The following is a 25,370-nucleotide window of genomic DNA, read 5'->3' as shown; positions in this document are numbered from 1 at the left end:
GGCTGCTGGCTTTAAATAGGCCGATTGGCGCCAAGCGCCATTACGCATGGCGTACACGCGTGCGCATTGGCGCATGCACATTCCTAACTGCGTTTGCCCGTGTTTGGGCGCGCATGCGCATTCGCGCCAATGCGCGAATTCGCTGATTCGCCAGGATATTGGTAGTTCCCTGACAGTGCCCCCCCCTGAGGGGCAGCCTCCGGATGCCTAACAGAGCCTGTTTTTCAGGGAATCTTTTGAAAAAGTCACGTAACAGTCTGGGAGCGTGTATATTTCCAGCAGGTTCCCAAGAACTTTCCTCCAGAGAATAGCCCTTCCATTTGATTAAATACTGGACTTGCCTTCCTCGTCTACGGCACTCCAGGATGGATTCCACTTCATATTCCGTTTCTCCATCTACTACAACTGGAGGTGGAGGCAAGCTATCTCTTCCAGGAAAAGGACCAGGGTTGGCCGGTTTAAGCAAAGACACGTGGAAGACTGGGTGAATCTTGTAAGTATCTGGAAGGCATAATTCAAAGGCCACAGGATTGACCATCTTCTTGATCGGGAAGGGACCAATGAATCTTGGACCCAGCTTCTTGGATGGGCAGGCCAACTTAAGATTAAGAGTGGACAGCCACACTTTGTCTCCCACCTTCAAGGCCGGGCTATCCCTTCTTCTCTTGTCGTAGCATTCCTTATAGGCTTCTTGTGCCTTTTGCATGGTCTTCTGTAATAGCAGAAAATTTTCTTGCAGGAAGGCTACCCTATCTTGAACAGCAGGTACTGTAGTCTCAGACACAGGGTTAGGTAAAAAGGATGGGTGAAACCCATAGTTTGCAAAAAATGGAGACTGGTGGGTGGAAGCATGAATTGTATTATTGTAGGCAAACTCCGCACACGGGAGTAAGGATACCCAGTTGTCTTGCGAGAATGTGGAAAAGCAGCGGAGATATTGCTCAAGGGTTTGGTTGGTTCTTTCCGTTTGACCATTACTTTGGGGGTGATATGCTGAAGATAAGCAAACTTCAATATTCAAGGCTTTACAGAGAGACCTCCAAAATCTGGAAGTAAATTGTACTCCACGGTCGGATACAATGCTGCCGGGTAGACCATGTAGCCTCACTATTTCCTTGACAAAGGTATGTGCCGTGTCCACGGCCGAAGGAGTGCCAACCATGGGAATAAAATGGGCCATTTTGGACAAGCGGTCTACTATCACCATAATTGTGGAGAATCCCTCTGAGGAAGGTAGGTCCACTATAAAATCCATGGACAACATCTCCCATGGTTGTTTTGGGACCGGAAGTGGTTTCAACAGACCCCAAGCTTGGACGTGACTGCCTTTACTCCGAAGGCAGGTGGTACAGGAACTCACATAGTCCTTACAGTCCTTTCTTAGGTTTGGCCACCAATAGGATCGCTGAATTAGTTCTAAGGTCTTTCGGACCCCAAAGTGACCAGCAAGTTGATGGTCATGAAGAGCTTTAAGGACCGTGAGTCTGGCTTCCTGGGGTACAAAGAACTTGTCTTCATGCAAGAAAAATTTTCCCTGTTTTTTGAGAGTAGCAGTCTCAGGAGCAGTACAGCGGGCAGAGGCCAGTTCAAGGGTGGTCCTAAGATCAGGCTGGAGTAAAAGAAAGTTTTGAGAGGACAGAATTGTACTGGGGGTGACATCCACAGGGGTTTCAGGGAACATCCGTGAGAGGGCATCTGCCTTCCCATTCTTAGAGCCTGGCCGGTATGTGAGATGGAACTTAAACCTCGAAAAGAATAGTGCCCATCTGGCCTGCCGAGGTCTTAGGCGTTTGGCTGATCTGAGATATTCGAGGTTCTTGTGGTCCGTGAATATCATTATTGGGTGGGCTGCGCCCTCCAGCAAATATCGCCATTCTTCTAATGCGGCCTTGATGGCCAATAGTTCTCGGTCCCATACATCGTAGTTCTTCTCGGGCTGACTGAGTTTTCTAGAAAAAAAACGCTACTGGGTGAAGCAATGCCTTGGGTCCCTGGCGTTGCGATAGGACTGCTCCCGTGGCCACTTCTGAAGCATCCACTTCAAGGACGTAAGGTAAGGCTGGGTCTGGGTGTTGTAGCACAGGAGCACTGGTGAATACAGCCTTGAGCTTGTCAAATGCACTTTGGGCCTCTGGGGACCATTGGAACCGAGTGTTTTGCCGAGTCATTTGCGTAATGGGGGCAATGATGCGGGAAAAGTCCTTAATAAACCTTCGGTAAAAGTTTGCGAAACCCACAAACCTTTGGATGCCCTTTTTGTCAGAGGGGGCAGGCCACTCCAGGATGGCAGACACTTTCTGAGGGTCCATTGCTATTCCATCAGTGGAGATAATCAGGCCCAGAAATTGTATGGATGACTTCTCGAATTCACATTTTTCTGCTTTAGCATAAAGCCCGTGTTTTCTGAGAGTGGCCAATACTTTTTGTACATGTATTCTGTGCAACTCCAGGGTAGTAGAAAAAATAAGGATGTCGTCTAAATAAACGATGAGGAAATTGTCCAGGAATTCTCGGAAAATATCATTTACCAGGTGCTGGAAAGTGGCGGGGGCATTACACAGCCCGAAGGGCATAACCAAGTATTCGAAATGCCCGAAACGGGTTCGAAAGGCAGTCTTCCATTCATCGCCCTCGCGGATCCGCACCAAATTATAGGCACCTCGTAAGTCTAATTTAGTAAAGACTTGAGCAGAACGAAACCTCTGGAAGAGCTCAGGAACGAGAGGGAGTGGGTACCGGTTTTTTATAGTTATTTTATTCAAGTCCCTGTAGTCCACACATGGCCTGAGAGTGTGGTCTTTTTTCTCCACGAAGAAGATTCCGGCTCCGGCCGGAGAGGAAGAAGGACGAATGAAGCCCTTGCTGAGGTTTTCATCGATGTATTGCCGTAGGGCTTCAAGTTCTGTCTCTGAAAGTGGAAAAATACGGCCAAAAGGGATCTCAGCACCAGGCAACAATTCTATTGGGCAATCATAGGGACGGTGAGGTGGTAGAGAGTCCGCCTTCTTTTTATCAAATACGTCCAGAAAACTATGATAGGCGGAAGGAACGTCTTGGCTGGCATTGGAAACAGGCTGAATGGCAAGACAGCTGGCAGGAGGAGGTATCTCAGGAGTCATACAATGTTGGAGGCAGTACACTGATTTGAAGGATACTTCTCCTTTGGACCAGTCTATCAACGGGTTATGGGCCCGTAGCCACGGAATTCCCAGAATTACAGGAAACATAGGTGAAGGAAGGACGTCAAAGTGAAGAAGTTCCTTATGGCCAGGGCCAGTAGTGGCAAGTACTGGTAAGGTTTCCTGAATGACGGGCCCGGACCTGGGGGTGGTGCCGTCTGCAAGGTGGATTTCCAGTTTATGGCGCTTGGTCTGGAGTGGAATGTGAAGGTTTCTTGCCACAGAGATATCCAGGAAACAGCTGCAGGCTCCGGAATCAATGATTGCTGGCAGCTTGATCTCTCCTTCTGCTACCTGTAATGAAACAAGAAGGACTAGGTGAGCGGGAGAGGGTCCCGGAATTTGGAGATGCAGATGGTTGAAAGCAGCGGGCTTACTTGGTCTCACTGGGCAGTCACGGAGAAAGTGTCCATCTTCCCCACAGTAAAGACATAAGTTCAATTGCCTGCGACGAAGCCTTTCAGCAGGGGTTAAGGCTGTGCGGACCACTCCGATCTGCATAGGCTCTTCAGGAGACATTGGGTTGGTAGCAGTGGGTAGAGGAGCAGGAGATGGTGGCACCTTGGGTAACATCCAAGTAGGCTGATAAGACTGAGCTCGTTCAGACCTGCGTTCCCGCAAACGTCTGTCCAATTGGATGGCGAGTTGAATGAGCCCCTCTAATGAGGTGGGGGTCTCTACTCGTGCCAACTCATCTTTCAGGGTTTCAGACAGACCTAACCGATATTGGTATTTGAGGGCGGCCTCATTCCACCCTGTGTCTGCGGCCTACCTACGAAAGTCCACTGTGTAATCCTCTACAGGGCGTCGGCCTTGCTGTAGCTTATGGAGCGTAGCCTCGGCAGTGGCCATACGTTGTGGGTCATCGTACAGCTGTGCCATAGCCTCGAAGAAAACCTCAACGGAACTGACAGCAGGATCCTTCTGTTCCAGTAACTGATGGGCCCAGGACTGGGGTTCATCAGACAACAGGGAAATAATAAACCCCACTTTAACTGTCTCTAAAGAAAAAGTTCTGGGTTGCAGGGCCAGGTATAACAGGCAGGCATTTTTGAATGACCTAAACTTGCGGCGATCCCCCGAGAAGCGTTCAGGTATAGGTACTCTTGGTTCTGGAGGCGGAGCCATCATCGTAGGAGTTGGAGCTGACTGTCCTGAAGTTGCAGGAGCGGAGGTGGAGACTGCAGCGGGTGGATCTGAAGTCGCTGCCAGAGATGGTGCAGTCAGGTACTGTAAACGGCCTTCCAGTTGGAAGTACCCATCCTGAAGATTCTTCACCGCCTGGGTTAATGCAGTCACTTGCTGGCACAGGGCTTCCAGCGGGGAGGCACCTCTCTCGGCTTCTGACATGGCTGGATGATACTGTCACGTACCTGATCCGAAGCCGGAGTGTAGAGAGTGCTCCCCTTGCGGCTAGGTGCAGAGTACCCCTGGAAGTGGGACAGGGAGTGCTGTGCCCGAAGTAGCACGGGTTGCCGGTTGGGATGACCAGGATGGAAGCAGGACCCAACTTGTTGAGAAGTCCCAAGCAGGTCTGGAACACTTTGGCAAGCCAGGCAGTTACAAGGTGCAGACAGGAACAGACTGGGAGAGATACTGGAGCGAAGTCAGGAGCCAAGCCGAGGTCAAGTATTGGAGAAGACAACAGGAATCCGAGAGCAAGCCAAGGGGTCAGGAGCCAGGAGAAGCAAAGTCAGACAGTCCGGGTCGGCAACGAGAAGGCAAGATCAGCAGGTAAACAAGGCACAGGGAACACGGGAGGCTGTTGATCATCCAGCAACTAGATGTTGTGGCTGCTGGCTTTAAATAGGCCGATTGGCGCCAAGCGCCATTACGCATGGCGTACGCGCGTGCGCATTGGCGCACGCACATTCCTAACTGCGTTTGCCCGTGTTTGGGCGCGCATGCGCATTCGCGCCAATGCGCAAATTCGCTGATTCGCCAGGATATTGGTAGTTCCCTGACAAAATCCTTTATAAACAAATTAGTCATGTCTAAATTTTTACTTTTTAGTTTCAATAGATTTTTATTGATTTTAACAGGAACATAAGCATTCATAAAAGGCAGTTAACAGACATTTCCTTCACGCTAGAGAAGATGTTCAGAACAATTGCAAAAATGCATACAAAAGGTATAACACATAGCCATCAATAGTTGTTCTCACGAAACTCATGTGAAAGGTATTGTAACAGTAGCCTGGAACAACGGTGGACTTCCCCCCCCAGGCACCCCAATGGGAACAAACTGTGACACAGGGGGGGATGTCCACCCTGACGAACATGAAATAGTAAACAACTTGCGGGCTTCAATGATCATGTTACCAAGACTGCCACTGTAGAGGGAAAGAAACTGGTGAGTGTGGGGGGAGGTAGGGGAGGACACATGAGGAGGGTAGGGTAAACATAAAGCGGTTAAGAAGTTAGGAGGGTAGTGGAGAGGGCAATGTCATTAGATCCACCTCACATGAAAGCAGGTAATCAATACTACATCAACTGATAACTGTACATTTAGGGTGCTGGAGCCAAACATCCCATTTCTTGTGAAATGCCTTAGTGTTCAAGGAAACGCGGGAAAGGATACGTTCCATATCACACTGTTGGTTCAGGGTGTCAATAGTGTCCTCTATCGAGGGTGCTGTGGTGGACTTCCACAGTCTAGTGATGGTGAGTTTGGCTGCTAAAAGAGTGTGAAGTATCACCGGTCTAACGGCTAGCCGAAATTCCTGGATACGGATATGTAAGAGGGCCAAGTCAGGTTCGGGGGACACCTGTTGATTACATAATTCAGATATTAGTGAGAAAATTTTATTCCAGAATGACCTGAGAGATAGGCAGGCCCACATAGTGTGGAAGAGGGTGCCACACTCCCCACATTCCCTCCAACAGGAGGGCAGGTGGGAAGGGTAGATCTTGGAAAGTCTATATGGCGTTAGGTACCAATGGTGGGTCAGTTTAACATGTTGTTCCCAATGCGTGACGCATTTAGTGGCCGAGTAGGTGGACGAGAAGGCCTTCAACCAGTGAGAGGAAGGGAATGTTTTTTGTAGGGTCTGTTCCCATTTAAGCATGGTATGCGTTTTAGAGAAGTGACCTAGTTGGGTAATTGTTTTGTAGAAGAGGGTTATACCCTTGGAGGAGCCAGGGAGATCTTGAAGATATTCGTGGATAGGGGAAGGGAGTGTAATAAAGTGTGGGATGGCTTCGGAGCGTAAGAAGGACCGAATTTGGAGATATGTGTGGAAGGCCTTCGGCGGGAGGTTAAATTTTTTCACTAAGTTCGTGTATGTGGAGAGTGAGGTGCCTTGGTAAAGGTCCTTGATGTATCTTGGTGGGGCGCCCCTAGGCAGCCACAACGTGAGATCAAGGTTGGGAATAAAATAAGAGAGGACTTGCAGCGGGAGCATAATATTCTGGCCGCAGTCTGTAGGTGATATGGTGAGAGGAAGTTCTTTCCATATGTGATACGAACATAGGACAGAAGGATTCGTGGACGGAGGGGGTTTGGCCCCCATACGAGTGGCAAGTAGCGACAGTTGAAGGCTCTTGTGTGGTACTAAGGCCGCTTCCATCTGCGACCAGGATTTATTGGAGGAAGGGGACCACCAGTATTTAAGTTGGTCAAGCACACAGGCTTTGTAGTATGAGTAAAGGTTAGGGACTCCCATCCCCCCTAGGGACCTGTGCCTGGACATAATAGTCAGCGAGCATCTCGAGGGTTTTCAGTCCCATATAAATTTGGTAATTGCACCCTGAAGGGCTGTAAAGAAGGAGCGTGGAAGGGGAATTATTAATGTGCGGAGGAAGTAAAGGAGCTTAGGTAGGATTATCATTTTAAATGTGGCTATTCTACCCATGACGGATAGTTCTTGCGTTTTAAGGGAAGTCAAAGTACGTGGTAAAGATTCCAAAAGGGGTTTAAAATTATGGGCGAAAAGTCCGGAGGGGTGCGGGGTGAGTTGAATACCCAGGAAGCCTAAAGAGTCAGCGACCCAGGTGAAGGGGAGATTGTGAGAAAGTGATTGACGAAGGGCAGGGGGTATGTGGAGAGCGAGTGTTTGGGATTTGCTAGCATTTAATTTATAATAGGAGACTGCACTAAATTCTTGTAATAGATCATAAACTGCAGGTAGAGAATTGGCTGGATTGGTCAATATGAGCAAAACATCGTCCGCGAACAGACTTATCCTGTGCTCAGAATGAGCGATCCTAGGGCCTGAGATAAGAGGGGAGTCACGGATTCTCTGAGCTAGGGGTTCCATAAGCAATGTAAATATGATGGGTGAAAGGGGGCATCCTTGCCTAGTGCCATTGGTAATGTGTAGGGGTTTGGATTTGATTCCCGAGGTAAGGACTACTGCAGATGGGGCGGAATATAGAGATAAAATGGCAGATTGCATCCACTCCTGTATACCAAACTTGTCTAGGACCTGTTGCAGATAGCCCCAATGTACCCTGTCAAACGCCTTCTCCGCATCCAGGGACAGGAGCAGAGAAGGCGTTTGAGGGGCTCCAAGGTGGGAGATTAGGCCAATAAGACGTCTGGTGGCATCAGGGGCCTGACGACCCGGAACAAATCCCACCTGGTCTGGGTGTATCAGGAGAGGAAGCACTCTTTGTAACCGTAGAGCTAAGATCTTGGCATAAATTTTAATATCAACATTTAGTAGTGATATAGGTCTATAATTCGCAGGCAGGGAAGGGTCCTTATTCGGTTTCGGGATAGTGACTATAACAGCACGCAACATATCAGGAGGGAAGGAAGCAGTGGAGGAAGCAAGAGAGAAGACGTCCTGCAATCGAGGGGCAATTTCTGGAGCAAAGCATTTATAATACTCATTGGAGAAGCCATCTTCCCCGGGGGATTTATTGTTAGGTAGTTTAGAAATAACAGAGCAGATTTCGTTCGGAGTAATGGGTTGTGATATAGATTGGAGCATCTCCGTAGAGAGAGCAGGCAATTTAGTTTTAGAAAGAAAGTTGGCAATACCTTCAGGAGTAGGTTGAGGTGTGGAGCTGTCAGTGCGGAGGTCATAGAGTTTCTGATAATAAGACGCGAAGGCATCCGCTATGTTTTGGGGGTTGGTCAGGAGATCAGCTGCGGTCGGATAGGTCAAGGATAGAGTTTTCTGCTTTAGTCGCTTAGATTTGACCTTCCGAGCCAGCCAAGCGCCCGCCCTGTTGTTCAGTGCATAGAATTGAGCCTTCATGTACTTAATGTGATTTTCATATTTATATAAGAGGAGAGACCGTAGGGTCTGTCTTTCAGAAACAATAAGTTGCGTGAGGCTGGGGGAGGGGTTAGTTTTGTTTTCCTGTTCCTTGAGAGCGATGGACTTCAACAGGTCCTCAACCTGTTTCCTCCTCTGCTTCCGTAAATATGAAGACATTTTGATCAGCACTCCTCGCATGTATGCTTTATATGTGCCCCACAAGGTGAATCTGTTAACATCAGGGCCATCATTCCATTCAAAAAAGTTGTTATGTTCCTGCAATATCTCCTGGCGCAACTTCTCATCCGCCAGCAGCGAAGAGTTCAGTCTCCACACCGGGGGAGGGGAGTTGCGCAGCTTGTCGTCAAACTCCAGAACTATCGGTGCGTGGTCAGACCAAGAAATCGCGCCAATGCGAGCATTGGTCACACTCTGCAAGGATCCCTTCGTTGTGAGAAAGAGGTCTATGCGGGAGTATGAGGAATGAGGAGCAGATAGGAACGTATAGTCCCTTTCAGAACCATTAAAACAACGCCAGACATCATATAAATCGTGAGATTGCAGTAAAGACACTATAGATTGTGTAGGCCTCCTGGATTGTGAGGTGGAGTCCATGGCAGGGTCCAGGACCGTATTGAAATCCCCTCCAATCAAGAGGGTACCTTGCAACATTTTCATCGTTACAGAAAGCAATGGGGTCAAGAACTTCCTTTGACGTGTATTCGGGGCATAGAGGTTAAGTAGGGTAAAGACAGTGTTGTTCAGTCGGCATATCAGCACAATAAACCTTCCTTCAGGGTCGGCTATGGAGTCAATATACTGGAATGTTACTGAGTCTCTGATAGCAATAAAAACACCACACGCCTTTTTCGGAGCGTTGGCCATATAAACATGGGGGAAGTGAGGAAGAGTCACTTTGGGGCACTTGTGGGCAGCAAAATGGGATTCTTGGACAAAAAGAACGTCAGCTTTGTGAAGTTTGGCTTCTCTAATCAGTGCCGATCTCTTATAAGGGCTGTTGAGCCCTTTTGTGTTCAACGAGAGTACTTTCAACGGCATGATGACACAGTGGGATATGTGCAAATGGTGAGGGTCCTACTCTGGGTAGGGCTCACTGCGTGTAGAGCATAGTACCTTACTGGAAAGTCATGTAGATAGGAAGGCATCAGGACGGCTTGCAGCACGATGAATGAGGTGCAGAAGGGACATTCGGATCCAGCAGATACCTGAGGTATTAGTCCAAACAGTTGTACATGTCGACAGGGATGATTCGGATTCAGGTAGGTGGTGAGTGGTCCTGGAGAGGCTGTAAGAAAAGGGGGAGACGACAAGACAGACAAAACAAACAACACAAAGATAAGAAAGGCCTGACTAAAAAAGCAGGCTCGATGGGCAGCCAAAAAGGCCACTGCGGTCAAGGGGGGTCTACAAACGCTCAGCAACATGCTGAGCTGTCACAGAGAATTTGTAGAGCGCACCAGTGCAAAAAAGGCCTGGTGTAACGCAATGGAAAAAAGAGCTTCAAAAAGGAAAAATAGAGAGAAAAAAAAAAAAGTAAAGCAGCAAAACCGGCAAACATTGGAGCTCACGGCAGTCCTCCAGAAATTTGAAGAGGAATCTGACTAATGCAGAAAGTAGAGGCTTGTAGAGAGTCATGTCCATTCAGAGTGCAGGCGTTCCAACGGGGGAACAGTGGGTAAAGGGGTCTCATCGGGTATAAGCTGCCACTGCTTGAAAAGCTGTATCCCCTTCTCCACACTATAGATAGGATAGGTCTTGCCATTCCAGGTGACCAGCAGCTTCGTGGGGAAACCCCACTTGTAGATCACTTTGTTATTGCGGAGCATCTTAGTGAGGGGCGCCAGCTTCTTACGGTTAAGTGCAGTTTGCTGCGAGATATCCGTGTAAAGAGAGATGCCCATGAATTCTTCAGGAACCGCTGGACTCTGCTTCGCCGCTAACATAACCCGTTCCTTCACATGATAATAGTGAATGCGAGCTAGGGTGTCCCTAGGTGTTGTGTCGGGCAGGAACTTGGGTTTTGGAATACGGTGGGCCCTGTCCACACGCAGTTCAATGTCGCTCAGGGCTGGGAGGAGAGCCTTCATCAGGCGTTGCACATAGCGGGTCAGCTCGCTATGGGGAACAGTCTCAGGGATCCCCCTGAACTTAATGTTATTCCGACGTGAGCGATCTTCTAGGTCGGCTAGTTTAGTTTGGATGCGTTGCAGCTCAGTCTCCTGGTCAGTATAAGCATCTACAAGGTCATTGTGTGCATTATAAAGATCCGCCATCTTAGTCTCCAGATGATGAATCCTATGGTCATTGGTGTGCACTTTGCCTTTAATTTCATGAAACATGTCATCAAAGTCAGCATGGAGTGTACTTCTGAAGGATATGAGCATCCGCTTCATGGTCGCTTCGGATATAGGTTGGTCTGAGGCAGGGAACATATCAATGGAGAGGTCCGAGGATCTGTTAGGCCTCTGGGCCTTGTCTGAGGCGCGCTGTGTGAAGGGGGAGATGTCTCCGCTATTGCGGCGCTGCTTAGATTTAGCAGGGCTGGATGTTGTGGGAGAGGAGGGTGGGGAGCTTTCCTCCAGCGTCCCTATGTCAGGCATGTCCTCCAAATGAGGGTCATCCCCACCGCTATGGCGCTGAGGACCGGGAGCCGCGCCGGGTCCGGCGCCATTTTGTGTACCTCGAGCCGGCGCCGCCGGGAAGAAGTCGGTCAGCCGCTGGGGTGGTTTCGTCGCCTTCCTGCGTTTGGACATTGCTGCCGGGTGATGTAAGGAGCCTCCTGAGCCGTTTGCCGTGACCGTAGTGCAGAGACGTCAGCCGCTGTGAGTTGCTGTATTCTGGTGGATGCCGGAGCTCTCACTTCATGCGGCCATCACGCTCGCCGGCCGGACACGCCCCCCCCTAAATTTTTACTTTTTATGAGCAGGGATTGGATTAACTGTGGAGAGTCTTTCTCCTACCAACAGTAGGATGAAATGCTCACTAACACAAGGGTCCCTGTTCTCACCACAGGAATATCTGAACATTTTCTGGAGCTAGGAGGTACTCCAACCTCTGTGGCACAGTATAACATCTCTAGCTGTACAATTATCAGGCCACATTTTGACTTTATTACTGCCCATGTGCCTGTTGTTTGTCTCAATTCCCTCTGTAACCTACCATTGTGAAAAGTTTCTACACACTTTACTTAGAGATGTACAATGGGTCATAGCTTTAGATTGGCACTAGGAATTATCCCCATTGAACCGATTTGTAACTAGAATGGACTGTAATGCTTATGGAAAGAGTTGCTTATACCACTCGAGACTCTTTACACTGGCACAGTAAATGGGATGCTTGGTCCTCATATCAAGCTATGCCATGAGGTTACCACGTTCTCATTCCCATCCCCCTTTTTACTTTTATCTAAGATATTTTTACAATAATGCACTACTTAAATACCCTTTTGATTTTGTTACACATGTTGACAACTAACTATTGCATTTTGACTGCACCATCTATGCATGAGATGTATGAAATCTAACTTTTGGATGTTCTCTTGCATTACAATGCTCTTTTGTATATTGTAACATTTTAAAAAACTAAAAAAAAAAAAAAAAAAAAAAAAACTATAAAGATTGTTTTTAAAGAAAAAAAATCAAATGAACTATCCAGTAGACATCCCCAAACATTTCCCTAATCTGACATACATACACAGTCAGATCACTGTGTAAACGTCAGTGAAGGTCTTTGGTAATAGACAAGATCACTGCCGCTGCATGTAATAGTAGATTGCAACATGTTTAAATCATCATATTTTAGCTCAAACAAAGCTTACATAAAGCAAGCCTTGTGAGTGATGGCCTAGTCGATCATGAAAATGGCGAGTCTTCCTTGTTAAAGGTCTACAACATTACTTAACTCAGCGTGAAGTGATCACCGTTAAAGTGATGCTGATTTGCTTCATCAGGCATAATGGAGCAAAAGAGACGTTGTATGTTGCAGAATTCATCAAACTGCTTGCTCACACTCCATTATGCAAGACAAAGCAAGCTGACCTCTAATTTTCCCTATTCCAGGGAGTGAAGTCGTTGCTATATGTCCATTGATTCACGCAGCACAAGAGCAGTAACTTTTTAAACCTTAGTAAAGTTGACAAAAATAGACACTGGTAAGCCAAGGGCTTAACTCTGATCAAAACCTTAAGTTCCTTGAAATTTATTTTGCTGCAAAATAACAGATTTTATCAAATTTAGCCTCTAATTTTGCCATGCAATATTGCTTTGGAGAAATGTGCTTGAAAAAGAAAAACTATCTACCTTTAAGGCCCCATGCGCACTGGGCTGGGCAGTACCTACTTTTAGGGCAGTATGTGTACAGGGAAAAATGGCTGGAACACAGACTGCTTGTGCTCTGGGCATTTATTCCTGGGTGGTGCATACTGCCCGAAACATAAGGACCGCCCTTTTGCAATGTTTAATCTCAGCAGCTATCAGCCTCTCATAGAGTTTTACATGCTGCCAGTAGCAGGGTTGGAAAGTGCTCCTGTACCTTCCATCATCACATTAAAGCCGAAGTCTCATGCACCAGGGCTAAATGCTCAGTGGGCATGAGGCCTAAGGAAACTACCACACACTGCATTGCAAGCTCACCCCAAACCACTCCTAGCAACCAATCAGTGAATGTCCCTCCTTTTATAATGCAGGCTCACAGTGTCTATGCCCTTGGTGCCCCAGCTGTAGCGGCCTTTTACAGACTCCAGCAGCCAGTAGCGGAAGCATTCATTTGAAAATAGGTCTTGTGTTGCATTTCCTCAGTCTCTATCTCCTGCTGTGTGTTTTCAAGTCTCCATCCACACCTGTTACATGTCAGCCATCACTGACTGTCTCCTCCAATAAGTCTGAAATCTCTTACATTCTTCTCTCATATAGAGAATATAATGTACCACCCTTTGGAGCTGTCAAGGGCCACAGTTGAAGCCCCTCCATACCTCAGAAGGTGACAACCCCTGTTCTACGTCCTTTGCAGGTTGGTTGTTATTAGTATTAGAGAGAAGTGGAAGATAGTATTGATGAGTTAGTATATTTTAGGTAGTTCTTGTCACCAAATATTTCTTCTTTGTTAGTTTTGTAGAGATGGTGGACTTGTGAGACAGAATTAAGAATAACAGTGTTAAATCTATGTAGGCAATAGGTGTGTAAAAGCTAAGCAAAACTTTTCCCCAAATGTTGCACTCAACTTTTCACACTGCGCTCCCTTCACCCTAGGTGGTTAGTAATATATCCTTGGTACTACTTCAGTTCAACAACTCATTAGGTTCCTTATGCTTATGTGTACAAGCCCTACAGAATGTTAGGACTACTACTGTGATATATCAGTGGTGCTACTGTAATCTCCAGCGAATGGCAGGTAGGCAGATAGAAACTTGTGAAAAAGTCATTACTAGGGTTCCCAAACCGCAAAAAATTGCAAAGCTTATCATACTAGTAGTTATTTCCTCATAAACAGATCATTATCTCCTCACCACCCGATCGATTATTACTAATGTTTTCCAGCTGGTAATTTTGTAGTTCCTCTAAGCATCATGCATATACAGATTTTAAACCTTTCCGAGCATGGCACTCTTTCACCGTGATGCTTACTGCAAATCTCTTACAACTATTTAGACCTCATGCACACTGGATGTTATCAAAACGTCAGTATAAATCTGTAGCTGTAGAAGGAGTTTTTCAGCTTTTTTGCAGTAGCGTTTTTCAGCTTTTTTTTTAGCAAAAACTATACTCCCACAAAATCTCATGGCTCAAAAACGTTGATAAACCCGGAAAAGCCGCGTTTTTCGGCGTTACTCAGCGTTTTTAAGCTTTTATCAGAGTTAGAGCGTTTTTACAGCTAGAAAAACGCCTCTTAACCACTTGCCGACCGCCGCAAGTACATATACTGCGGCGGTCAGCCCCTCACAGGCAAAGTGACGTACCGGTACGTCGCTAGCCTGTGAGGCTCAGGGGAGCGAGCGCGTGCCGCCGGAGGCGCGCTCCCGCTCCCGCGCAGTCACGGACCCCCCGCGCGTGTGAGCGGCGGACCCGATGTCCGCCGCTCACTCACGATCGTCCGTGACAGCGGGAGAAAGGCAGGCGGCTAGAGTAAACAAGCCGCCTGTCATTCTCCCCTGTGTAGGAACAGTGATCATACGGTTCTACTATGTAGGACCGTTGATCATTGTTCCTACACCTCAAGCCACAGCCAATCACAGTTAGACTCACGCCCCTAGGGACACACACAGCCCCTCCCTCTCAAAAAAGGTTAACCCCTTCACTACCAGTGTAATTTTACAGTAACAGTGCATATGTATAGCACTGATTACTGTAGAAATGTCACTGGTAACCCCAAAAGTGTCAAAAATGTCAGTCAAGGGTCCGATCTGTCCGCCACAATGTCGCAGTCTCGCAAAAAAAAAAATCGCAGATCGCCGCCATTACGCGTTAAAAAAAAACAACAAAAATGACAAAAATCTTTCCCTTTGTTAGTAAACGCGATAACTTTTGCGCAAACCAATGAAAATACGCTTGCGATTTTTTTTACCAAACATATGTAGCATAAAACAAATTGGCCGAAAATGTTAAAAAATTTTGATTTTTATATTTTTTTTTTGGGGAATTTCATATAAAAAAATGTGAAAAATATTGTTATTTTTGCAAAATTGACGCTCTTTTTTTGTTTATAGCGCATGATCAAAAAATCGCACAGGTGATCAAATACCCCCAAAAGAAAGCTCTGTTTGTGGGAAAAAAAGGACGTCAAATTAGTTTAGGTACAGCGTTGCATGACCGCGCAATTGTCCATTAAAGTCACGCAGTGCCGAATCGCAAAATACCCCCTGGTCAGGAAGGGGGTAAAATCTTCCGGGGCTTAAGTGGTTAAAACCCACTAGTTCTGGGGGGTTTTTTTCCAGCCAGAAAACGCCCCTGCCAAAAACTGCTGATAATAGCCTATGTGTGCATGGACACATAGGATAACATGCTGGGGAGTTTATTGGCTGCAGAAAAAAACATCTGACGCCAAAAACAACAGCTGTAAAAATGTCCAGTGTGCATGAGGCCTTATACTCAAAATGAAAAGCCTATCAACTGTTTTCTGACTCTCACGGCTTCCTCATGGGATATTTTGTGTATAAAAAATTGTAAGAGACTTGGTACTCCCAGGCCTGCACTGTTTCCCACCCACCTGCAGTTTGTTCCTCATAAAAGACATTGACGGAGTACCTGAAAAGTGGCATGAGCATCAAAATGAGAGAGCGGCGTGAATTGCTAACTGTTACATTTTAGCAAATGTTTGATTCTGGGACAGATATCAATTTTTTCCCCAAACATAATTCACCAAGGCACCAGTGCAAAATTAAATTGGAGGATAATTTCAAGAGAATTTGTAATTTTTTGGAAATAATTTTGCCAGTATCATAAAACAAAACTGCGCTTGCAATACCGTCAATGGGAAAAGGGTAACCCCTTGGCTCCGACTCCCACCAGCCCTTTAAGGGGTTTGGATTTCCGGGGGGCAGGGTTTATGGCCATGTGACCGCTGTGATTGGCTGTCACAGCGGTCACATGCTACGAAAACTCCTGATCGCAAGCAGCGATCGGGAGCTATCCATGAGCCACCGGGATTGCACAGGGCACACGCTCTCGGCACAGCTCTGTTGGCGCTATTGCACGCAATTATGCGGCCCCTCGGCGCCAAGGCCCGGCCATCGAGAGGCCACATATTTGTGTGCGTTCGGCATTGACAGGTTAAGCAGCTAATCTTAAGGTTTGGGTATTACAAACATAAATACAAATATGTGAAAATAAGGCTCTGTTCATATATTGGAATCATGGAATCCTGGAACGCAGGCAGAATCACCATGACTCTGCCTGCAATCCCAAATTATGGCAAATCGCAGGACACCTGCGCCATTCCCGTCACTTGCAATGGCACCCCAAACGCGGCGAAATTGTCACGATTGTCACCCGATGAATCACGGTAAAATAACGCGAATAGAATCACGGGATGCCTGTCACCCAAAGGAACAATATGTGAATGGTTCCCTTGAAGACATCAGCTTCTGACGAAACACATAGGGGCATTGCGTTACGCGGTAATGCAATCACGAATGCCTATCTTAGTCTCCATGTTGGATGCCGGACGGACTGTTTTTAAGCGCTGATACCTTATTTTAACATGTGTGTGCATTCTTTTGATATAATAAACATAGCCTTAAAGAATTTCACAATATTGTGGCAGCCTTCTCTGAAAAAACACAACTGCATTATACCGGAAAGCAAAGTGTTGTGGCTAATCTGAATATTGTGGCAGAATGAAGTAACCAGAGATATGTATACACAAGCTTATCATGATAATTCATATATTGGTGTTCATGGTATTCTGGTAAGTTTTTATTAAAAGCCTTTTGTGGACTTCCGGTTCCGGCGCCAGATGTGAGGGAGCAGGAAGTAGTGGCTCCGGGTACGTCGGCTTGTAAATCCGCATATATAGCCCGATCGGCGGGTCCGCGGCCACCCCCGCTACCTCCGGCACCTAGGGGACCATCTCATGGACAAATATCTGGTCCACGGACTTGCCGCCACTCCTCCCTCCAACCGCACAGACTGCTCTCCCGCCGCCTCACAGCCAGGCAAGATGGCGGAGGGCGCGGCTCAGCTCCCCAGCCAGCCTCCACAGGGGATTAGCTATGCTGCTGTAGTGGCCACTTCCCCATCATCCAGCGCTTTGTCACCCGATCACTATGCAGGCATTGCTCAGGCTGTAGCAGCCCTGCTGTCACCAACTATTACCGAGGCTGTTGACAAGGCTATGGCTGCTGGCATTGCCCAGATCAGAAAGGATCTGGGTGAACACGCACTACGCCTCACTGACCTGGAGAGCAGGGTGACAGAAATTGAGGAGGAAATACAGGCTTCTTTCCACAATGAGAAGCAATCTCAGCAAACACAACAATACCTATTGGAAAAGGTGGATGACCTGGAAAACAGGTCTCGCAGAAATAACCTGCGCATAATTGGTCTCCCGGAATCTTATGGCGCTGATTCCCTGATGGAACTGTGCTCTCGGCGCGTCCCCCAGACCTTGGGACTCACCGCTCCCTGCGTTGTTGAACGTGCACACCGAGTGGGACCCCCCTCTAATGAAAGGCGCACTCCACGCCCGGTGATAGTTAAATACCTGAATTTTGCTGACAGGAATAATTTGATGAAATCCTATCGCAATTCAAAAGCCTTGCAAATTGATGGTCATAAGTTGTTACTGTTCGCAGATTATTCACAAGAGGTCTCCCGCCGCCGCAAGGCCCTACAACCAATCTGCAATGCCCTCTACCAGCAGGGTATAAAGTTCACTCTGGCATATCCCGCAACTCTACGGTTCACTGACCCGACAGGCCTATCTAAGTCTTTCACCCACCCTGATGAGGCCTGGGACTACCTGAACTCCCACCTGCGACTGCCGATGGACACTTCCGCGCCGCCTGCGCAGCTATCCGACAGGCATCAGCATCCCAGGGACCAACGGAGCCCCCGCAAGGAGACGGCTAAAAAACTGCGGCTCACTGACCTCCCCGGGAAATACAATCCTGCGTGATCCGCAATATGATTGCAACACTGGTCATAGTTCCATAGTTCATTCCCTTGACTACCTCCACTCCATCAATGTTGTGATAATCATCACTGGGAGCCACTGATGATATCGCCCGGATGTATTTTCACTTACCTGTACTATTCCTAGTGGATCTATAGCCCCGCTGAACACCGACAGGTTGTGACTCTCATCTTGAATGGCATGCCCCAGCTTAATATTCCTCCATTGATCTACATTGATGGCTATCTCTATTTGCTCAGGTTCCTGTTTGCTTATTTGATGCCTTCTATCTGATTGTTTTTCTTTACCCTTTTCTTTTTTTTCTCTCCTCCTCACGGGGTGCTACCGCGGATCGTCTGCTCCTTTACAGCCAGCTGTGGTCGCCCTGATGATGATGGCGCTGTCCGCGCTGGGACCCCATCTCCACCCTCATCTAACTGTGGGGGGGGTTGCGGTCACGCCGCTCGGGCTTGAGCTTTGACCTTCCCCGGTAGCGCTGCTGTTGGTGGTTAGCACATGTGGGAAGAAGTGAAGTTCATGCTTCCACGGACACGTAAGTGTCATAGCACTGCTTTGTATTGTTTAGTTTTCGTTGAACAAGTTTTGCCAATTCACCCTCCACCACCCCCTATTTCCATGCACCATCACCCAATCCTTTTCTACACGTCCACACCCACTACGCTATGTAGATGTGATCATTCCACAGTCAACAATTTAGCTCTACAAATTCAGTACCATTGCGTATTCCTAGCCCACGATTATGGTTAGATTAATTACATGGAACGTGAAAGGTATACGTTCCCCCCATAAACAAATGGCGGTTCTTCGCCATCTGAAACGGCTCCGAGCAGACATTGCAGTCCTACAAGAGACTCACCTCCCTGAACAAGATTTTAAGCGTATGAGGAAACTTTGGGTTGGTCAGGTTTTGGGATCACCTGCAATTAAGGGGAAAGCGGGCGTTCTTATCCTCATCCACAAACGTTTCCCCTGCACAATCCTCTCTTCCCACACAGATATGGTTGGTAGGTTCATCGCCGCCACTCTATCCTCGGGCCAGAAGGAGTGGGTTCTGGCTACTACGTATGCCCCCAACTCACCATCGAAACAATACTTCCAAGATGTGGCTTCTCAATTGGCACCTTACCTTCATGTCCCCCTAGTCTTTGCGGGTGATATGAACACGGTCATGGATGACAGGGAAGATAGGTCTCGTCCAACACCTTACAGATCACCGGCTTGGCTCCCCCACTCCAGCCCCCTGGCCGGTTTTGCAGAACATGTCCAACTCACTGACGTATGGCGCCTCCTGCACCCCACGGGAAGAGACTTCACATTTTTCTCAAACCCACACAAATCCCTTTCACGTATAGACTACTTCTTTTCTAACTCCCTTTTACAGCCTTTAATCACAGACTCCACAATTCATGACTTGGTGATCTCCGATCATGCCCCCGTCTCCCTGGACCTCTTGGAGGCATTCCCCAAACCGCCTTCAAATAACTGGCGGTTCCCCTCCTTCCTAGCGCATGACGTTCAACTAGCGACTATAATTGAGGAAACTTGGCAAGAGTTTACCCAAACCAATGCTTCTCACGCCTCCAATCCTACCCTGTTTTGGGAAACGGGGAAAGCTGTGTTGAGGGGTCGCATTCTCTCCTACGCCTCCGGCCGTAAGAAGGTCATTAAGAAGGCATATGCTGAAGCTAGTGCCCAGCTATGCCACGCCCACTTGGCCCTATCTCAATCAAATACGCAATCTAACAGACAACGGTGGCAAGAAGCGAAATTAGCTTTTGACACTTGGGCGGCAGCGCAGGAGAGATTATACTCTTCCATCCAGGATCTCCAATTCCACAAATATGGCAATAAACCAGGCAAATTACTGTCCAAATTATGCAAAGGCTCTTTCGCCCCCACACACATTACAGCACTGAAATCTAGTACGGGTACATTGACCACATCACCGTCGGAAATAGCCGAATCCCTCTCCAACTTCTTCTCTAACTTATACAATCTGGAGAGACATGACACCCAAGCAGCCGAGTCTTGGCTGGCCTCTGTAACCCTCCCTACCATTGCGGAGGACCAACTTTCCTCCCTGAATGCCCCAATCTCGTTAGAAGAAATCCGATCCACCATAGCACGATTGCCCCCAGGAAAAGCGCCCGGACCCGACGGCTTCACCTCTGACTTTTACAAAGCGTCGGTTGATATCATAGCACCGACCCTTCAATCCCTTTATCAACACGTTCTGGAGGGTCATCCTTACTTCCCTACGGGTCTCCAAGCACACGTCAAATTGATACCAAAACCTGGCAAAGATCCAACTGAACCGGGCTCCTACCGCCCCATCTCACTCCTGAATCTAGACGGTAAAATATTATCCAAAATAATTGCCAATAGGCTTGCCCCCATCATGCCTACCTTGATCCATCCTGCCCAGGCGGGTTTTACTTCTGGCAGATCGGCCACGGCCAATATCAGAAAGGTTCTGGCGGCCCTGGAAGCGTCCCAAGCTAACCCCTTATCCGACATGGCAATTATCTCCCTCGATGCGGAAAAGGCCTTTGATAGGGTGGACATTGATTGGCTCCATCTGGTCCTGCAACGTTTTGGTTTCCAAGGTCCCTTTGTCCACCTTATCAAAGCCATGTACACAAACCCCTCCGCATGTGTTGTGGCCAACGGCCTTGTTTCCGCACCATTCTCTCTACTCCGGGGAACCAGACAGGGATGCCCACTATCCCCTTTACTATTCAACTTAGCTCTTGAGCCCCTTGCTAGGCACATCCTACACCACCCCGAACTTCATGGTATTCGCATAGGAGATTCAGACTTACGCATAGCCCTATTTGCGGACGATATACTTATCTTTACATCTGACCCTGTCAGGGATTCCAAATTAGTTTATGAGATCTTTAATGACTTTCGTCTCTGTTCGGGCCTAAAAATTAACTTCTCTAAAAGCGAACTCCTTCCCCTTCGCCACGCCACACACAACCCTTGGCCCTTCACACCACTCTTCGCTATAGCTAAGACTTCTATCACATACTTGGGTATCAAAATTGGCCGCACTCCTTCCTCTATATACCACCTGAATATTCCTCCTACTATTTCTAAAATAATTTCGGCATTGGACACGTGGATGGGCCTTCCCCTCTCCCTCTTTGGCAGATGTCATCTGTATAAGATGGTAGGCTTCCCTAAATTGCTGTACCCTCTTCAAACGATTCCACTTTTGGTAAGACATGCTGACATGCAGAAATTGACTAAAGCTGTCACCGCCTTCTTATGGCAGGGCAGGAGGCCTCGTATTGCCCTTCAGAAATTGTATCTGCCGAGAAGGGAGGGTGGGGTGGCGCTCCCCAACGCCCGCTTATACAACCTTGCATGTGTATTTAGAGTGGGTCTGGATTGGATCGGCAAAACTTCCAGGTACTCTAATCTTTTACTTGAATCACACCAGTCATCACCCTATGACCTTGCAGCCATCCTACATTGTAAACACGGGGATCTACTGTCTGCATTGAAGAACAATGTTCTCATCAGGGACACCAACATAGCATGGAGGGAAATACACCGCAAAACTCATTCATCTCCTACCATGTCACGCCATCTCCCTATTTGTGGACATCCTCTTTTCACACAGGCACAGCGTTATCTCCCTTTTAGGGACTGGCACACCCAGAACCTCCACCGCTTCGCACAGCTGTTTGACCCTGTCCTGGGTACCCCTTTGCCCACCTCAGTGATTATGGAGCGTTTTCGCCTTCCCAAGGGCCACACTCTGGGTGTCATACAAGCTGTTAGCTTCGTGGTCAAGTCTTGCCCTAACTCTTTACTCCGGTTCCCACATACCTTGGTCGACAAGTTTCTGGAACAGGGCCTCCATAAAATTTCGGATATATACAAAAACCTCTTGTCTCTCCCATCCATCAGTAAATCCTCTTTTCACACCTCTACCTGGGACAAAGACTTCCCTAACCCCAACGCCCACTCACTTATCTTGTCAGGTTACCTGGCCACCCACAAGGCCATCACTAATGAATTTTGGCGGGAACAACAGTTCAAGATTGTGCACCGCAGTTATGTCCCGTACTCTAGGAATGCTCAAAACCCCCACTCGACCTACTGCCCACTCTGCAGTACTTCAAAACCTACCCTCGCTCACCGACTCTGGTCACGTCCACGCATCTCTACCTTTTGGGACTCAGTTGAATCTTACATCAATACTATCACAGGCCTGACGCCTCTGAACGACCCTTACACGCTTCTGTTTGGAAACCTGGACTTCCCCCTCTCCAGACTTCCTAGGAGTCAATGTTTCCTCATTCGTAAGCACAAAACATGGCTATTGACTTGCTATATGGTCGCCAGGAGGGCTATCCTGGCCAAGTGGATACGTGATTCCCCTCCAACAATCACTGATGTAATTTCGGGCTTGCAACAACTCCACGCCAGGGAAGCCCTCGAGCTAAAAACTTCCTCTTCTCCCAATCTTGACAAGCTCAATCGCAAGTGGAACTCTTTTCTGCGAACACTCCTGTCCGCCAGTTGACTTGGATACCCAGCAGCTCCTACAATAGCCTCAGCAACTTTCTAATTTGAGTTACCGCCTGTTTGAAAGCCACCACAAAACTAGACATTACCTATTCCATCGACTATATCTATACCGCAGCTCTTGGCACATGCTGATCTCTTGACCTTTCAACCAGCTGGAAATCCTGTTACCCAGTGCTCCTGCAGATCGGTACTCCTCATCTAACCACATGGGGAAACAATGTGTTTAGGAGGTTCCTACTCCGAAACACTTCTATAAACTCCAGAACTTAGTATGCTGTGATCTAGTTTACTGCTATTTAAATGCACTGATCTCCTCTCATGTGATGGTGTTTCCCCTCTTCCCCTCCTCCCTTCCTTCCTTTCCCCTCCCCTCACCCCGCCTCCCCTCTTCCATCTCTCACCCCCCAAAATACTTTACTGCTAGTTTGCAATGCATTGTTCTATGGTCTCTTACCTCTCCTCAGGCTATCATACTCGGACCACAGCCCCACCTCCGCAAGACTTGAGGGGGATGCCAGCTTTGATTCACCTTTTGATGTTATGGTTGACTTGTTATCACTTGTTGTATATTATGCATTGCTTCGATTGTGACAAATTCTGTTCATTTGTTGAAAATTCAATAAAGTATGTTTAAAAAAAAAAAAAAAGCCTTTTGTGCATGGTGGAGAGGAGGAAGATTTCCGGTAGAGCACTGTATTATTTAAGAAGTGGTGTATATTATTCACATTGGACTTTGCATAGTTATATTAGAACTGTTTCTCTTATTGCAGTGTGTGCAGAAGCACTGCGATAAAAGATTACATGTTATTTTTTATGTTCCGTTTTGTAAATGATTATACATTGGGGGTAGAGCGCTGTCTTTTAGCTTCACATGTTCATTTTCTGTTGGATAGTCATCAAACGGGTAGGAAAAGAGAAGATTGTCTCTTACTTGCTGATTTTCTCTTACTCTGCTCTGTCAAATAGATAAAAGGTAGGGATAAATCTCTGAAATGGGGGCAAAAGCATCAGTAGAAGTCTGAGGTCTTCCTCATGTTACCCAAAAAATGTTTGTGCTGGAAAAGAGCTTTATTTCTTTTGCTTCTTTTGTAAATTTTCAAAGGTACAATCCAAGCCAAGGTTGCACCGATACACTCATGCAAATGCTCCGATACCTGAAACCAATACTTTCAGGCTCTGTTCTTTCAGCTGTCAGCGGGATTCCCCCCTGACAGCTGAAATGTAAAAAAAAAAAAAGTGGCAATTAAGGTAGTTAAGTAGTGGGGCCATTGTGTCCTTACCAACTGATTACTCATTCAACTGTCAGTGGGGTTGCCCTGTTGACAGCTAAAGTTTGGACGAACTCCCAGGAACGTAACTGTCAAAAAAAATATGACGCCGGGCAATGTTTATCAACAACTTTGTTTAGTTGCTGAAACAGGGACATTATTTCTTTATGTATCTTTCTGCTTATTCATGCACGGATCAAAGGGATGAACTTTGTTTTTTAAATTAAATGTTCCTCTGTTTAACTTTAACCTCTTATTAATCCCTAATTTACTCTAATCAGCCTTAATTAACGCCCTATTTTCCTTCTCCGTTTATTTATTTATTTATTTTTTTGCTCACTTATATTTTATAAACTATTAACAAATACAACTTTTTTGTTTGCTTTGTTCATTAATATTTTTATACCTTTAACATATATTTACACATTTCAAAAAAGTGCAAATTGGTATTGGCGAGTACAAAAAGATAAATAAATAAAAAAGTATTAGTACTCATAAAAAAAATGGTATCTGTGCACCCCTAATCCAAACACAATGAAACTGATTAGTTTGGACAATACATAATGTCTGAAACAATTACCGTATGCACTCTTTAGACACCTTGGTGAGGCACAGAGACTTTAGTGTGCCAAGTTTTCGGGATTTTAAAACAATGAGATAAAAAACGTTGGGGATATGGCAAAGAATTTTACTGCAACAATGAAAAGTGCTGAGCATCATGATTTTAGGTGTCACTCTGTTAGAATGACATCATCAATAAATCTTCAGGAATGCAAATCTGTACGTACCACGAAAGAATTTGGTTATAGCCATATTGGAAGTCTCTGTCTTGGCTCTTTCTCACAGGGTAGACCAACTGGTTTTCATGAAAGTACAGAACCTTCTTCAGCTTCCCCAGATCCGGCCGGAGGGCTACCAGCTCAGCTAGGTTAAGCACAGAGCTTGTGAAGAGGACCCTGAAATAAACACAAGAATTTCACTCTAAACATGCAAAGCAATAAACCCAACACAAAAGTTACCTAAAAATTACCCTGACCGCAGCTACAGTCTTAGATCATGTTCCCAACAGGTGTGTGCTTAGGCAATATGTTGCATTTACCTGCACAGATAAATATCACGAATACGAAAAAAAAAATAAACATTCGTTTTCGCATGTTCACAGCGTCTCTTTTGCAAAGGTTTTGCATAAGCAGTGAGCAATATACACCCTAGAATGGGTTAGTATTAGGTTTGGTCAAGGGTTACCAAAGGAAACTGGAGTCCAAAGAAGGGAAACTAGGCTAATTAGGGGATTGGGGGGCCTTAATTATGGGGAGCGATTACAAGCGCTTAATTTATTCTCCTTGGATAGGAGACGCCTGAGAAGGGACATGATAGAGATTTACAAATACCTCAATGGTGATCCCAGCATAGGAAAAAAATATTTTGTCTCAAGGAGTGCAAGAGGACAGGCGGTTTAACCTTAAGCTGCGTAAGGGGTTTTTCACTTTAAGGGTGGTGAGAATGTGGAACTCTCTTCCA

At 46.8% G+C, this 25,370-nt stretch overlaps 1 protein-coding gene across 1 annotated transcript in view; it reads right to left on the bottom strand.

Annotated features, from left to right (window-relative positions):
• The window catches only part of GTDC1 (glycosyltransferase like domain containing 1), a 488,045-nt gene that overhangs the window by 374,660 nt on the left and 88,015 nt on the right, over nt 1-25,370 (bottom strand). Inside the window, exon 3 of the mRNA XM_082260340.1 lies at nt 24,638-24,805. Coding sequence (XP_082116466.1) covers nt 24,638-24,805 — 168 coding nt within the window. The remainder of the gene's footprint in view (nt 1-24,637; nt 24,806-25,370) is intronic.

The sequence above is a fragment of the Pelophylax lessonae genome, assembly GCF_965119305.1.
Source record: "Pelophylax lessonae genome assembly, chromosome: 6".
NCBI classification, from domain to species: Eukaryota; Metazoa; Chordata; class Amphibia; order Anura; family Ranidae; genus Pelophylax; species Pelophylax lessonae.
This window is presented reverse-complemented; position numbering and strand designations above follow the sequence as displayed.